The sequence below is a fragment of the Zasmidium cellare genome (genome assembly GCF_010093935.1).
Source record: "Zasmidium cellare ATCC 36951 unplaced genomic scaffold M409scaffold_3, whole genome shotgun sequence".
Taxonomy (NCBI): Eukaryota; Fungi; Ascomycota; class Dothideomycetes; order Mycosphaerellales; family Mycosphaerellaceae; genus Zasmidium; species Zasmidium cellare.
The window spans coordinates 1,026,262-1,042,033 of NW_022986947.1; the positions used below are offsets into that span (position 1 = coordinate 1,026,262).

The window sequence follows — 15,772 nt, forward strand, 5'->3', positions numbered from 1 at the left end:
ATGCTATTCGCATTGCTCGCTTTTCATTGGTCGTTCGTGCGTTTGAAGCGCATCCTGGTCGCGTGAAGTCCTTGAAATAACAACCTCACCTGTTCAGGACAATACCAACCCTCAATGGGACCCACATTTTCACCCAAACAATACTATCAATGGCGGTCAATAGGAAGCATTTCATCTCTACTTTCCTTCCAAACGATCTTCACGCTCTTCTTTTCACCCTCAACAACAGCGCTTTCTTACCTTCGTCCTGTGCCCTTTCTCACACACTCTTCTCTTCGCTTCGCGCTTTAATCTCCCATTGTTCGAGCAATCCGAGCCGGATCCGGAATCCAGCACTCAAAGTTCACCCCAAAAGAAGAGTATACCACAAAGACGAGACGAGAGAACAAAGCGCGCGCCAATGCTTCACATTCGGCGCTCCCTGGCCCAGACATCGCTGGCGATGATGGCCTTGGTATTCTTCCTGGTAAGATTCGCGCGCTACTTTCACTCGACGAGCCGCTCCAGCGCAGCCATGGAGGATATCTACCGGGAAGCATATGGCAAGCGGCTAAGAGAAAAGCAGGCGTTCACCTCCGGCGCAGCAGCGCAGACATCCCCGGGAAGAGGTGGTCGACCGTTGCAGCATGCTGCTGGCCAGTACCCTGGTCAGCAGGTGCAGCAACGGGGATTCCTGGGAAGAATTTTGGACTGGTTCGTCTGGTGGAGTTTCATCGCCATCACGCTTTTCTGCGTGCTATACGCGCTGTGGGTGTGGCGTGGACGAGCGGCGTGGCATTGGTTCACTGCCCTCCCACAGCATCCAAGAGTACAAGCCGCAAGACAGCGCGCGAGAGAAGCACCCGAGCAAGTCAACGCGGCGGCATACGACCGCTATCTCCGGCTTCGATACAACTACTGGACCGACCAAATCTCCTTCTGGTGGCACAGAATCGGCAACTTTGTGTGGGATCACGGGGCGAAAGTCCTCGCATTCGTGGTCATCCTCGCGCTTGTTTGGAGACTCTACCCAGCACCGTCTGAACCCGAACCCTTCGAGTGGTACGAAGCCGGTGAACATGGCTTTGACGTTCCCCCGTGGGCGTTGGAACAGCTGGAGCGACAGAGGAGAGGAATGAACAACTACGGCGGCTGGGAACGTGAGCAAAACCGCGGCTTCGAGCAATCGGATGTGCCGTGGCCTGAGCCCGAGCCAGCCAACAAGAAGAACAAGAACAAGAAGAAGTCGCCCTACCCCGGTGCTGTCGACTCTGAACGTATGCACTGGGATGCATTCGTCTCGACGTCCGCGAAAGATGGCAAGGCCACTCATACAGAAACTATCACCGTGTACGAGAAAGAAGACCCACTCCCCGCACGCACCATCACCGTCTATGAAAAAGACGAGATGTTCAGAAACCCTATCCCCGCCGGCATCACCACGCGCTGGGCGACGGTCATCCAACCGACCAACATCACAGTCATCCGACCGACCAAAATCACCATCGAAAAGACCCTCCGAGAAACCATCACGGAGAAGAGCGTCAAAACGGTGCCGACGACGACCACGAAAACAATCAGTCCTAAACCCAAAGATCCCAGCACCATTACCAGGCTCTTCAACCTGACAGTTGAGAAACTCGTCACGAAACTCGTGCCCACTATTGTCGCCAACATCACGCCGACGACGATCCATAGTCTGCGCCTGGAGACCATTGCAACTTTCCAAACTGTTACGATTCCAGGCACAACGTTGACGGAGACGATTGAAGGCGAAGTCGTCACACTCCCAGGCACAACATTGACAGAGACGATTGAAGGCCAGCCGGAGACGATTACGACGACTGTTATCAAACCTGTAGCTGAGAGGCAGACGGGGTTGCCGATTTTGGGAGATGAGGAACATGAGCATGAGCAGGAGCGCGTGAGGAGGGATGTGGATGATAAGGTGTGGTGTAAGACGTGTCGACAGTGGCATTGTTGTCAGGTGCCGTATTGAGAAGTGATGGATGGCGTGGGTGGATGTTGTTGGAGTTTTTGAAGGGATGTTTTTTTGGGCGAGAGAGGGAGTGATTTACTTGGTGAAGGGAGCGTCTTGCCAGAACGTTACGCAACTTGAGCAACAGTCTGTACAGCCTCATGAAACGACTTCGAGATACCACCGAATGTTTCGTTCAGCTTTCTGCACTACCTACCTTCCACAAATCATTCCCTTGCCCGCTCACTTTTCGTGCACTTTTCCCTCCCTTTCCGCCCGGATGCGGGTGTTTGATGAGGAATGCTTGGCTACCCAACGTCCCAGATTCCCCAACCCCAACCCAGAAGCAATGCTTCCTTTGTGCTTCGCCAAAGCTTGCCCGGGACAAAGTCGCCATGGCGAGACAAAGAAGGTCGTCGTGGTGTCCATGCGGTCTGGAAGCCGAGCGTCTTCTTTCTACCACACTCGGGTCCAAAGAGAAGAGAGTATCGTGTCGACATGCTGAGATATCGCTGAGAGAGCGTCTGTACGATGTTTGTTCCTCCGCCGCCAATAAGACTCTCCCGAGAGGAAGTCGATCGACGACTCGCTGCGCAGAGAGGGCGGCCAGAGTCGTCTTCAGCAGGTGGGACGGGAGATCAAAGAACCAACTCGTCATCCTCCACCCGCGAGGAACAGCAAAATGCGACATCCACGCAACGAAATCGCCGACACCACCAGGCCATAGCAATGCTGCACAGCTCCCCTCCACACACGCCTCCTCCCCGAACACCACCACCCCTCGCCCCGCACGAGCGAGGAGGAGGCATCGATCGCCGCGCGATTGGGAGTCCACGACCAGATAGCAGCGCCGCAAGACGAACGCTGCCCGTCTTCGAAGAACCCCGACGAGCTCCAGCAACCCCCAAACGACCCCCTCGACCACCGAGTGAGCTCTTCCTCCCCCCACCGCCCGAACCACCGAAACATGGGCGGGTCCCTACCTCGCGCCCGCTGAGGGTGGACGAGTCGCCGCCTCTGCCACCGATTCCGGATAAGTCGCCTTTGAGACAAGTTGTGACTCTGCACAGGGAGGAATCGCAGAGTTCGTTGAGTCCTAGGCCGTTGTTCAGCGATATGTCATTCGACAAGCCTGCGACGCCGCCGTCCGCGAAACCTCTCGTCGAAAGGAGTGTGTCTGGATCGATCTTATCAGTGGCGTCATCGTCGTCGACCAAGACAGCACCAAAGGCGCCTTCGAGACAGCATGCCGCGCTCACGGACGCGACGTTCAATGCGGCGTTGGCGAGCATGAAGGCGAGGGCGAAGAGGGATTCCGGGCCGTCGACATCGTCGCTTTCCACAACGGCTTCTTCCATAGACCCTGGGTCTCTTGTACGGTCTTCAACGGCGCCGCCTAGTTTGTATCGCGCGAATAGTTTTTCATCGTTAAAGGTGGCGAAGAGTGCGGTGTTCAGGGGCAGTGGGAGTGCGTGCAGTCCGACGAAGTCGCGACATGCTAGAAAGCTTTCTGCGACTCGGTCCTTGGATTCGCAGCGAATGACCACCGCCGCTCATATGCGCGCGGCACTGCTCGAGGCGGAAGATAGAAAGCGAACGAAACGGCCAGATTCAATCGTCAAGGCCGAGAGACCCATCGCGCCGCCATCAGCGCCGACGAGGTGGAAGAAGCGAAGAAAAGGGGAGACGATGAGCATGCTCTTGGACGCTGGCTTCTTTCCCGTGGAAGAGATCATTTACGGCAAGAACAAGAAGCCGAAAAGGCCACCGTCCGAATTGAGCTTTCGTATCAACCTACCGCCGCGCCTCAGTTTCATCGAGAAAGACTTACCAACGACCCCCAGCAGCATCACTACGACGCCCACGGAACTCTACAACACATCTCCGACTACACCCCGGTCCAGGACGCGCAATCGTAAATCGGGTGGTTCGACGGGGAGTCCTCTCTCCCAGATCTCGGAGAGTGATGTTAATGTCGACGCAAATGATGGTGGTGGTGGAGGTTGGTTCAGAAAAGAGTCTGAACAGCTCTCTCCCACGAGGCTGGCAGCAATCCCCGAGGATTCAGCGGCAGGTGAGAATTCGCCACTGCCCTCAGGTGTGTCGACGCCTGTGGCGACGCAGATACATTTAAGAGGAGGCTCCATCATCACCGTGACACCGCCAGAGCTCACCGCGTGGCAACCGACGTTATACATCCACGGACCCATCAAGCTGCCGACGCCTCAGATCATGCCGAGGAAGAATTCTGTTGCGAGTCTTGAGCCTTTTCAGGAAGCAATCGATCAAGTCTACCAGCACGCGTTGGCCATCCCCCGACGAAGAAGCGACGATATGGTGGTCGACGACATTTGCGAATTTTTTGACGAGTTCGGTTTCGAGATGGTCAGTTTCGACGGGGATCGATTATCGCTGGTGGAGTCGGAATTGGATGAAATCGAGGAGATGGAGTACGAAACGGATTTAGAACGTTTCAGCACGCCGCCAAACGAACAGCCAGTTGCCAGTCCTGTCGAAGTGGTGATTGCCAAGGATATTATCGAGACAGCAGCGAGCAAGCCACCACCGGCCCCCGTGCCGACTGTCGTCCTCCCCATGCCTGAAGTGATTGCACCGCCGGTGGAAAATGAAGAAACATTACGAGCTCGAGGCATCGCTCGATTGTCCAGAAGCTCCGCGGGCTCCATGCCTGTGAATGAACAGAAAGACTCTCTTACGATAGGCAAGGACCGGGAAGGGAGTCTCCCCCTTCTCCCAGCACCAGAAGAGAGCATGTTGGATGCCGTACTTCAGCCATCGCATAGGAAAGGTCGAGACAGCGCCAGCTACGCGTCGAGTGTTCAGAGCAGCCGACGGGGGCGGGACAGCACGAGTTACGCAACGAGCACGCACAGCAGCCGGTTTGGAAAGGATAGCGCCAGCGTGCACAGCAGCCAAATCGGGGCGGGCGGGCAAGGGTTCGAATGGGATGACGATGTGGAAGAGATCGATGCAGGCTCAGCCTGGTTTGCACCTGTGGCAGCACCGAAAAAGCCTGGCATTAGCAGAGGGCTGTCGACTCGCAAGACGCGGAATCCAGTGGCCAAGATGAGACGGTTGGTCGCGACGGCGTCGACGATTCTGTAGTTGTGTGTGTGTAGTAATTCGAGGATGTTGTTTCCGCAATCTATTTGCCTTTTTGCGTTCACGGGACAGGTTCGGGAGAGTTTTCTTCTCATCAAGTTGCCTTCGCAGGCCTTGGATCCTTCGTGGGGTATCCTTCGCGGGAGGTGATGTTTGTTTCACCACGGTATGCTGGTGAGGCTTCTTAGCAGCAATTTTCACGCTCGTGTTGCACTGGGCCTAGCGCATTGAGGTTTTTAAAAAGTCGTCCTTGCACAGATGATGTCGAGCGCGCGACGTCTCACCAAGATTGTCGTGCCTAGCGTCATCTTGCCCGCCGATCAGGGCCGGCCAGTGCAACGGCGCTCGTGGCTCTAGACCCATGCCGATCTCTCCATCAACACCTCTTTTCTGACGGTATGGGAAGATCATGCCTCAGGCGAGCAGAAGGCGTCGCGGTCAGCACTATGCGGGCGATGGGACGACGTTCGCGTGAAGGCAACGTGAGGACGAGCGGCAGGTGCATATGTCCATGGCAGATCGAGCCTATAGACAGCTCGGCTCGACGGGCCCTAGCGCGGGTGGAGCTGACGGCGGGACTTTGATGGGAATTGATTGGCAGCCTCATCATTTCTTCCCCGTCTTGGCGCTTTTGTCCACCCGTATCCCGGCGTGCTCTTGATGGACAAGCTGGCATGCAACGTACCCCCATGCTACTGAGTTGTTGGATGCAGCACCATCACAGCAAACCGTCGAGGCATACATTAAGAGCCTCCTGTTTCCCTCTTCGTTGGCCTCGCCCGCCTCACTCATCACTATTGCTGCTCTTGCAAAGCCTTTCATCCTCAAACGTACACACCCACCGCCTACTCATTGGGTGCATCACTTAGACATACTCGCCGCCAACCCGCCAACCTCACCTCGCCACGCACCTCATCAATCTCGCCGTCTGCAGCCTCACTCACTGCACGTGCCTTAACATGTCTTACCACAGCTCCGACAACTCGACCATCGGGCCGCTGGACCTGGAAGACCCGACACTCTGGCAATCAACGTATGCGCCCTGGTCTGCGGGCCACTCAATACACCACCACCAGCACCACCCCTCCTTCGACTCGGGCACCCCTCGAAGCGTACAAAAGGACCTGGCTGGCACTGGTCTGGCACTGGCCGACGATGCCGGGAACTTCGGGCCATCAGTAGGAGCTTTCGTTTTCTTGGTAGTCTGGCCCGTTAGCTGTAACTGATCATGGCAGGAACCTCGACATCTGGACGGGTCTCTCCCCACCTTCGACCTCCAACACGACATGGCTCCAGTAGCCATGGCCCGCATGGGCTCGACGAACGGCTCTCACGGTGGCTACCACTCGGCGCCGACATCGACTCACCCGCTGTACGCGAGCAACAACGGCAACGGCAAGCGCGACTTCCACCACGTCGACATGGACTTCTCGACGAGCTACACCTACGGCAGCACGACGACACCTTGGCAGTATTCGACGCCTGCGGGTACCACAGTACCATCGCAGCCTCACCTCGACGACGTTCAAGTCTTTGAACCCGCCGAGTATTGCTCCAAGCTTTCGAGCGATCCCCTCACCGACCCCATGTGCTCCACTGCAACACAATTTGCACATAAGAAGGCCCGAGTCGGAGCAGGTCTACAAACCTCGTCGACGGTCGGCCGCTCTTCTTATGCTCCAAATTTGTGCGTGCCGTCGGCACATGACAACGTATCGCCAAGTACGAGTATGTCGTCGACGACTCACCTGTCACCAAGCTCCCTCACGTCGAGTGAGGCGATGAGCCGACAGAGTAGTGTGACCAGTGCGTCGGTGATTGATGCTTTCGACATGATGCGCGTTGAGTCTTCCTTCTCCACTGCCTCTGATCTCTTTTCTGTCGATGATCTTGATGGTTCTTTCGTATCGTCTGCTACTGAGAAGCCGCCTAGTAGTCACCAGCCTACTATGATCGGCTTGCAAGATGGTAGTGCCTCGCATTTGCTGAGCAATGTGGGCTATGGCTTAGGTTGTACCCCGGACTTTCCTTTTGTTAGTACTGTTGGTCAAGATTTTTCTGATGCTGCTGCTGTTGATCATGCTGGCGGTCAACAGTACGCCATCGACGGCAATGGGTTTGCCTTTGCTCACCAACACCATCACCACCACGCCCAAGACATGGTGCGCAGCGACTCTCAAGAAAGCAACTCGAGTTCATCCTCGTCCGAATTCAAAGCCAACGAACGTCGCCGCAAGCACATCGAGAACGCCAGACAAAACATCGCACCCAAGAGTCTCCCCGACGGCCCCAAATCAGCACCCCTGAAGAGAGAGTCCAGCACGCCCAACGCCAGCAACAACCGCTCCTCCAAACCCAACCACACCACCACCAAGCCCAAAGAACCCATCTCCAAAGCCCCCTACACCCGCCCCTCGCACCCCAAACTCTACTGCAACATGTGCGAAGAATTCCCCCATGGCTTCCGCGGCGAGCACGAACTCCGCCGCCACTGGGACCGCGCGCACGCCGAATGCCGCAAAGTCTGGATCTGCACCGAACCGACCACCCGCACGGAGTGGTGGCCCGCCAAACCCCTGGGCATCTGCAAGCAGTGCAAGCAGCAGAAGCAGTACAACGTGTACTACAACGCGGCAGCTCATCTGCGCAGGGCTCATTTCTGTCCGAGGAAGCGGGGCCGGAAGGCCAGGGGTGAGGAGAGGGAGTCTCGAGCAGGGAAAGCCGGAGGCGACTGGCCGCCGATTGAGTGGTTGAAAGCGAACGGATGGTTGAAAGAAGTCGAAGTCTCAAGCGATCAGGCCTTTGGGCATTCATTGCCCCTCGAATCATCCTCGACGAGCACGACAATGCCAACAGAAACGATGGACGACCTTGCCCTGGACCTCGACCTCGATCTCGACGACCAGCTCGCCGCCGCGCAGACGCTGGGGTTTCAGGATGCATATCTGCCTCATCAGCAAGCTCATTCGACGGGGTTTGACAACAACAATAACATGAGATACCCCACGTCTATCGATAATGCTGGCTTGTCGTTCTCGAATGAGTTAGTTGCGGCGCCGATGATGCAGCATACCGTCTCGGCGCCGCCGGGGTTGTATTATCAGCAATTTTGATTGCGAAAAACAAACACTGATGGATGAAGAGAAGAGAGGAGAGATGGGGGATGAGAGGGATGAATTGATGGGTCGGCTGTGTGGAATGTACGATGACTGCCGATGACCTTTGTCGATGGATGGATTGTTATTTCTTGGATTTTGATGTGTGATTTTTGGATTTTCGGGAAGAAGAGATACCCAGCACATGCTTGGATGGGAAAGACATGTTGCTTGCTTGCTTGTTACTATTGATTGTATGGGATGAGATGGATTGATAGAGAGGAAGGAAAAGGATCGAGAGGATTTTTCGGTTCTTGTTGGATTGTATATTCAAAATACTTCGTGTTGTTTTGCGCAGATTACTTCATGTACTCGCTGCAAGCACTACTTCAACATGGTCATTCATGTCATTCGTCAAGTTCACTAAATGCTAGTACTACAAAACTCGATCGGGTTCGTTGGGAAGTAACAATCTCAAAGTGGGTATCGCGCACGCTCAAAAGTATCATCAAACAATCATCCTCTTCCCTTTCTTTTCCTCCTCCACACACACAAACCAAATTCAAAGCTGACTCTCCCCATCCTCATCCCCCTCCTCCTCATCCCGTCCAACCCCCCTCCTCCACCTCAACCCCGCAATCAAACTCCGATCCACCTCCCTCTCCGCCTCCAAACTCGCAATCCTCGCCTCCAGCTCCGCAATCTTCGCCCCTTTCGCCTTGAGCGCCAGCCGCGAGATATCCCTCCCCTTCGTGACGCCCTGCGTCTTGAGGTCGTGTTTCGAGAGGATACCGCGGAGGGTGGAGAGTTTCTCGCGGGGGATGTTGGGGACGAGGGCGGAGAGCTCGGCGAGGACTTCGCTTGTTAGGGAGCTGGAGGAGTCGGCCGGGTCGAGGAGGGCGTCTTTGTATCGGGAGGAGGGGGAGGGGGAGGATGGGTGGGCTGGGGTGGTGGTGGAGTCGGCGGGGGTTTGGATGATGCTGCTGCTGGTTGTTATTGTTGCGTTGCTGGAAGTCGGGGGTTCTTCGAATGTGACTGCTTTCGCGGGTGGTTTCGATGGAGTGGTGAAGTAGTCCACAACCGTCTTTCTCGTCGACGTCGGGGGACTCACAGGCTCGACGACCTCATCGGCCCAGGGCAGCTTGCGACTCGTCTTGCGCACAGTCGTCGCCGGCGTGGCGTAGACGCCAGTCTTCTGCACTTTCTGCGGGGTCTCAAATGACGAGGTATCCAACTTCGCCAATTCCTGCTCTTCATCAGGCTGCAACCCGAAATCCTCCTCCTCGTCATCGTTATCCAAACTCGCATCCCGTGCATTCCGCTTCTTCCTCACATTCGCAACAGGGGTAGGCGTCGGCGAAGGCGAAACGTCCGTATCAGAGTCCTCCCTCACAACAACCTGCCCACCACGACTCTTCCCCGAAGAAGCAGCATCAGAAAACAACCCCTTCCCACCACCCCTCCCCGCATCCCACCCCTCCTGCCCCTCCCTCTCCCTCTCCCTCCCATTCCCAATAACACTCCCCTCCTCCCTCAACCGCGCATCCTCATCCCACAAGAAAAAATCACAACCCCCCTTGTTCTTCTCCCCACTACCGGGTGGCCCTTTATTCCGATTCTGACAGGTGTAGAACCACCGTCCTTGGTTCCGTCCTTCTTTTTTCACTTTGAAGTGTTCGGCGGGCAGGCGTGGGCTGCAGTCGCAGTGCCAGATATTGGAGGCGAAGAGCCCGCGGAGGGGTTGGATGCTGCCGGCGCCTCTGCCGCGACCTCGACCTCGATAGTTGTTGCTTCCGCCGCGATGGCGGCCGCCGCGTTGCATGGTTTGAGGAGGGGAGGGTGGTGTTGTGGATGTTTGTTGTTGGGAGGGTTTAAGCTGGGATTGGGCTCTGTGGCGTGGTGGGCTTCATGTCGGTGAAGAAGAGCGCATTTTTGTGAATGTGGTGTGAGGTGGTGAGTTTCCTCATTCCAAGAACAAGTGAAGTGGCTGGGCTGCTTTGATGAAACGAACGTTGACTGCCGATCAGGGCCCAGCGTCATCGCGCACTAGCCGAACTTTAATGCTCGGCTTCAATTCACTTCGACATATCAGAACATGTGAAAGCAAAGGGCAGTCATTTCCAAGGTGTTTTTTGCATAGTCATTACTGGATCAAAGTATCAAATTCCGTGGGTATACCTGTGTCATGTTCCATCAATCCTCCACCGTCTTGCCTGCATCTGCACCCTCTTTGGCACTCTGCTCTTGAGGCTTCGCCGTCTCATCGCCTACCTTCAGACCTTCAACCCCCTTAGTGGCAGCCAGCGTGTCACCTTCTTCGCCATCTTCCTCCTTCAGCGAGTTCTCAGTCTCGATCTTCCTGATCTCCTCTGAGGGCGCCTCGATAATATCACTTCCTCGGTGTTTCTCCGTAGCTGTTTTGGGGGCGTCACTGGAGGGCTCTTCTGTCTGCGCTGGAGTCGCTGTGCCAGATTGTAATCTTGATGCTGGGGCTGAGAGATGATCGATGCCTGCAGCGGGAGCGTTCAATTTCTCCTTCGCTTGCTCAACACTCTGCTTCTTCTCCTCAGGCGACGAAGTCATCGTCTCAGCGTTGATCGCCTCGAAGTTACTCGGCGACGTAGGTTGATTGCGTGCTGCGATCTCTGCTGCTCCAGGTAATGCAATAGGTCTCGCCTTGGAGTCGTCCAACAGCGGCGGCGGCGCCTTGTTCACAGGAGGCTGGCTCACTTTCGCAGTACCCTGCGTAGCCGTAGGATTGACAGACAGCGGCGGCGCAATGTTCACCCCCGTCTGACCTCCCGCCGGAGCAGCATTATTCGCAGGCACAGGGCCAATGTTCTCCTTGAGCTCGCCAAACTCATTCCACTCTTCCACTTCTGCCAGATCCTAGTGCTTATGTTAGCCTTCCGCTTCTACTCTTGCCCGACTCTTGCCTGCACATACACCAATCACGTATCCCTCCTTCACCAAGCCTGGAAGCTTCTTCTGGCCTCCTCTCCGCTGCCATAGTCTTCGTGCTTTCTCGTCTGTTGCGGTGTCGATGGCTTGGAAGGGGATCTTGTTTGCTTTGAGGATCGTTTCCATGCGCGACGTGGCGGTGATGATGTGCGACGAGCCGGCCGTGAGGGATGTGTATAGGAAGAGGCGTGGGTCGTCCTCGAGCTCTTTCAAGCTCACCGCCGAGGCCATATTCGTTCGAAGAGGGGTTTAGGCAGATGTGGATTGTGATAGCCGTTAATGTCGCAGTGTGAAGAGGTCGGGATAGCCAAGGTAGCTGCGATTCGGATGTTTGAGTAGACGAAGTGAGTTGTCGCGGAATGTCACGAGGGGGAATCCTGGAATTGGTTGTTTGAAAGTGCCTCAGAGCTTGGAGGTCGGTATGACGAAACAGGCTTGAGACATGTGACACAATCTAGGAATCGGAAACGCTAATCTTTAGCATGACACTGGTTGGAAACTTGTGAGAGCATGGCCAGAGCTTGTCTGAACTTCATCAGACATTTGTATGCGTTGTTTTACAGTGTACACCTGTAGATTCAAATCTGCAGCTTGGCGGTCACAATAGACCTCCCCTCCTTTCCCCCAAAACCGCTGAGCAAAATGTGGATAAAGCAATGCTGGAACGCTTCAAAACATATGAGCACATGATCAAGGAAATGCATCGAATTCCCCTTCTAGCGGCCGCGCAGGTTCTTCCACACCTTCTTGAATCCTCCTTTGTGAGATCGTGTCACGGCAAAAGCGCCGTGAGCTCCAGTATGGTCGTCGCAGACGGGTAGTGTTGCCAGTGCCAAAGGGTCACTGTCTGCAACCTCCACCCCTGACACCTCCTTCCTCTGGAAAGCGTACAATTCCCGCTCGGGTGCACGCAAATCCGGGCGGGTCAGAGTCATGCGCAGTGTCATCTCACGCCCTGCAATATCCGGCGAGAGACTTCGAAAGCTGGCTTTGCCTGGTGTGAAAGGTAGAGCGACGCCAGAATCGAGAGACGAGTGAGGAGTCGCGTTCGCGTGAAAGCCGTCGTTGACTAGGGATGGTGTTTTGGGTGATCTGGACGATGCTTCCTCCTCGTCGTCTTTACTGTCGGTAATTGATAGATTATCAACGTCGCTCTCGAGAGTCGGTTCGGGCGCAGAGGCGACGGACGTGGAACGCTGGTCGATGCCACGCTCGCTCGGGAAGCCAAACTCCAATGCCTCGTCGAACTTCTCAGGAGAAGCCAAAAACTCTCGAAGCTTCTGTCGTGCTTGTGAGTCTTTGTAGTACTTCGTTGCTGGCGGAGGAGTCTCGGTCGGCGTAGCGATTGGGGATTGGACCGGTTTGCTGAAGTTGATTATTGTGTTGGGTGAGGGTAGCGGTGGCACCGCCGGCATCAGAGTAGGCGGTGGAAGTGGTATTGGAGCCAGAGATATCGCACGCTTGCGGGAAAAGGACTTCCTTCGCAATTCGGGCGAAGATCCGAACTCCTTACTCGCAGGAATTGGAGGAAGTGCACTGTACGAGGAGCACACGGAACCTTGCCGTCTCTTCGCGAACATTTTGAGCATCTCAAAGTCGGTGGTTGTTCCGTTGGAGTGCTCATAGCTGTCGACCGACTCCGTCTCCATCTCAAACCAGTCCTTCTCCATATCCTCCATGTATCCCTCGGATACAAATGACTTGCAATGCGAGGATGCGATGCTTCCGTTCCGGTCCAAGGTAGAGCGACGGGAGAAGCCATCATCGTTCGCCAGCGACGGGGAGCCCAGCGCTCGCTCTGAACTTTCGGTGAGGAGTATCAGCTCCTCTGTGGTGAAGTGCGAACGCTTGACCTTGTCAGGTAGTGCCAGAAAACGTAAAGCTTGTTCTTCGTCCACGTCAGCTTCCGTACGGACCGGACGAGCGAACGACTTCCGTGGCTGATGAGGAAGTGCTGAGGGCTTGAAGCTGTGAGCGGTCTTTGGTCGCATTGAATCCATTGAGGGCTTGGGCGGTAGACGGTGTTCCTTCTCGGGCAGCTGCTTCTTTCGCTTTTGCACCGCGGATTCTTGAGCGATGCGAAGGCGTTCGACTGAAGAGAAGTACTTCTTTCTGGAAGATAGTCAGCATTGGATCTGGACAATATCAATCGTGATCGTGACCATGTGGCCAAGATGGATGACAGCAGCATTAGTGGTTTCAAGTTGAAGACAACAGCGCATGCTCGTGTCTCGAACAGACGAAATGATCATGGGTCGTGGTCACGCTTTTGGTCATGCCAGATCAGATCGTTCTTTCCCCAAACTCATAGCCGTCGAAAGTGGTGGCGGTGGCGGTCGGGTGTGATGCGAGGTAGTGATATCAGATGCAAGATCGACTTACTGGATTGAAGGGGGCAGCGACTCATACTCCTCCGGTGTGACCATGTTGGCTTGGGCGGTTCGTGATTTGGAGCGAGGCCTGGAGGTGGACGCTGGGCCGTCGCGGGTTATAGGTCGTTGGTGGTCGGCAGAGAGGCGTCGCGGAGACTGGCGACGGACACACGACTCGCTCTGACGGGGTGATGGAGGAGAGGTGGATTGAAGAAACCCGAGTTCTGGGTCGGCGGCGGCAGGGTTGCGCATTGCTGGGATTGAAATGCCTTGCAGATGAGAAGGGGCCAGGCGTGGAAGGTGCGCCGCGAGATGTTGCTTTAGATCCAGCGCCGTGGAATGGCAGAGCTCATGTCCGGCGCATCGAGGCGAGCGTGTTACAGAACGCGGGCGACGGCAGCATCGACGACGCAGTGCAGGTGGAAGAGAGCAGCAGCAACGACAGGAGTGAAGACGCAGGCCATACAGTACCACGTTTCCCTGATAATATTATTAGAGAGCAGCCCCCAGCCGCGATGGCAGACAGGGCTGGCTTGTGTGGAAGGATGCTCAGACTTTCCAACTCTCGTGCTGCGCGTGCAGGAGACAGAGCGGCCGCCGGCGACGTTACAGTAGCACGCTTCGCCGGATACAGGACACGAACGGGCTCCCTCTTCATCCTCCTCCCCTCCTCTGCCTGTCAGCAGCTGCTGCCGCTCGGCATTCCACTCCATCCATGCTCTCGTGCCCTCGCTTTGCCAGGCACAGGCGCCGCCAGATGGCCCCCTCCGCTGCCCGCCCTCGCCTGAGTTTCACTCGCGCTGACGCTGTATCCTCTAGCAGACTGGCATCCTCGTCTTCCGACCACTGCCTCCTGGCGATGCGTCCGCTCTCGTCGCCATCTCCATCGGGCTGCTGCACTCATCAAGGGCGGACTGGCAGCTGACGCCACCGGCCGCACGCTCTCGTCTCGGTAGTGGTGCTCCGCCCATGCGACGACGGCCATGCGGTACGGAGCCACAGCTGGTGGTGGTGGGCGACTGGGCGGCTGCTCGTGCAACCATTCAGCTCATGGGAGGTCGAGAGGAACGGGCCTAGCGCGCGTCGCCAAACCGCCTATCCTTGTAGATCTGAATTAACTAGCGCAACGTCGTGCCTGAGAAAAGCGCGTGCCAAGGGTCCCCTGCTAGCGGTGCATCACCCATGAGCATCCCCCAAGCCACGACGACGTCTTCGACAACGACATGCCCGCGCACATCACAGGCGGTCTGGCGGTTTGCCAGCAGGCCAGCGCATCGCCCGCTGCTCGTCTGCCGCGACACTGTGCGAAACACTGGCGACATCTGCTCATGCACCATCGTGACTCGCCGCGGCACATCAAACACCAACACCAGCAATCCCGTGAGCACGTTACAACTGACAAAGCTTCTGGTCTCGCACATAGCGTAATCCTGCGGGCCTCGCTCACCAACGCCGAGTTGACGTCGTAGGGTTCATCCTGCTGCGAACTGCCCCTTTCAGCACCACCTGCCAATGCCCAGACGCCCATAGTTCGGCCTCATCAATACGCGAGATGGCATGTGTAACTCTCATCTACCGGGGTGTCTACGCGAGTACCCCCTCTGTCTTGCCCATATCAACAGCACCGTGTGCATGTCAATCGCAGAGCTGTCCTTTTGAGGACCAAGGCGCGGGACCACCTCGCCGGCCAACCGACACACTATGTACGAGGCGTCGGCGGTCCGTCTTTTTAGCTGAACATCATGGCTCTAAAAAGAACTCCTGGCTTGTGCATTCGCGCCCGCTAACCACCACACGCGCAGATCTTCTGCACAGCTTCGCCTCTTATCACGATAGTAAGCGCCATAGACGCCTCCTCCGCCTTCAATCCTTGTTGACTATCTTGAGGCGGGAGATGGAGAGGGACAACATTCTTCCGGGCTGATGCTCAGGTCGTCAAACAAACTTCTACTCACCCCTCGCATCTGTTCGGGTCTGTATCAGATGGTGACGACGAGAACCATTCAACTGCTTGCAATCAATGGTTATCAAAGACACATGGCGCTCGGTCGCCTGCCACATGGCTCTCGGCCATTTTCCTCACGCTCCGGATGCAGGGACCAGACGTTCCGCGGCAAACGGTGAAAGCATAACAGAGTGCACAAAGCTGCGCATCCGTTTGTTGACAGGCAACGAACGACTGTCTAAATTAATCGCCGAACCGTTACTCATCCACATCAGAATCCGAGATCGTCACAAAAGCAACCTTTACCGAATGCTCTCCA

General features: G+C 56.0%; 6 protein-coding genes across 6 annotated transcripts; 3 read left to right on the forward strand and 3 right to left on the reverse strand.

The window, feature by feature from the left end:
• Nucleotides 1–514: 514 nt before the first annotated feature.
• Nucleotides 515–1,978, forward strand: M409DRAFT_17695 (uncharacterized protein; the record flags this gene model as incomplete). The annotated part of the gene is made up of 1 exon (XM_033804171.1): nucleotides 515–1,978. One exon carries the CDS (start codon nucleotides 515–517, stop codon nucleotides 1,976–1,978), a length of 1,464 nt encoding a protein of 487 aa, XP_033673351.1.
• Nucleotides 1,979–2,488: 510 nt separating this feature from the next.
• M409DRAFT_50158 (uncharacterized protein) lies at nucleotides 2,489–5,083 on the forward strand (the record flags this gene model as incomplete). The annotated part of the gene is made up of 1 exon (XM_033811464.1): nucleotides 2,489–5,083. One exon carries the CDS (start codon nucleotides 2,489–2,491, stop codon nucleotides 5,081–5,083), a length of 2,595 nt encoding a protein of 864 aa, XP_033673352.1.
• A 956-nt stretch (nucleotides 5,084–6,039) lies between these two features.
• On the forward strand, nucleotides 6,040–8,193 carry M409DRAFT_17697 (uncharacterized protein; the record flags this gene model as incomplete). Its single annotated transcript, XM_033804172.1, has 2 exons — nucleotides 6,040–6,258; nucleotides 6,316–8,193. The coding sequence occupies 2 exons, from the start codon at nucleotides 6,040–6,042 to the stop codon at nucleotides 8,191–8,193; spliced, it is 2,097 nt and encodes a 698-aa protein (XP_033673353.1).
• Nucleotides 8,194–8,737: 544 nt separating this feature from the next.
• M409DRAFT_50160 (uncharacterized protein) lies at nucleotides 8,738–9,997 on the reverse strand (the record flags this gene model as incomplete). Its single annotated transcript, XM_033811465.1, has 1 exon — nucleotides 8,738–9,997. One exon carries the CDS (start codon nucleotides 9,995–9,997, stop codon nucleotides 8,738–8,740), a length of 1,260 nt encoding a protein of 419 aa, XP_033673354.1.
• Nucleotides 9,998–10,368: 371 nt separating this feature from the next.
• M409DRAFT_63141 (uncharacterized protein) lies at nucleotides 10,369–11,367 on the reverse strand (the record flags this gene model as incomplete). The annotated part of the gene is made up of 3 exons (XM_033815459.1): nucleotides 10,369–10,454; nucleotides 10,488–11,064; nucleotides 11,122–11,367. 3 exons carry the CDS (start codon nucleotides 11,365–11,367, stop codon nucleotides 10,369–10,371), a joined length of 909 nt encoding a protein of 302 aa, XP_033673355.1.
• Nucleotides 11,368–11,852: 485 nt separating this feature from the next.
• M409DRAFT_17700 (uncharacterized protein) lies at nucleotides 11,853–13,562 on the reverse strand (the record flags this gene model as incomplete). The annotated part of the gene is made up of 2 exons (XM_033804173.1): nucleotides 11,853–13,248; nucleotides 13,519–13,562. The coding sequence occupies 2 exons, from the start codon at nucleotides 13,560–13,562 to the stop codon at nucleotides 11,853–11,855; spliced, it is 1,440 nt and encodes a 479-aa protein (XP_033673356.1).
• Nucleotides 13,563–15,772: the final 2,210 nt, after the last annotated feature.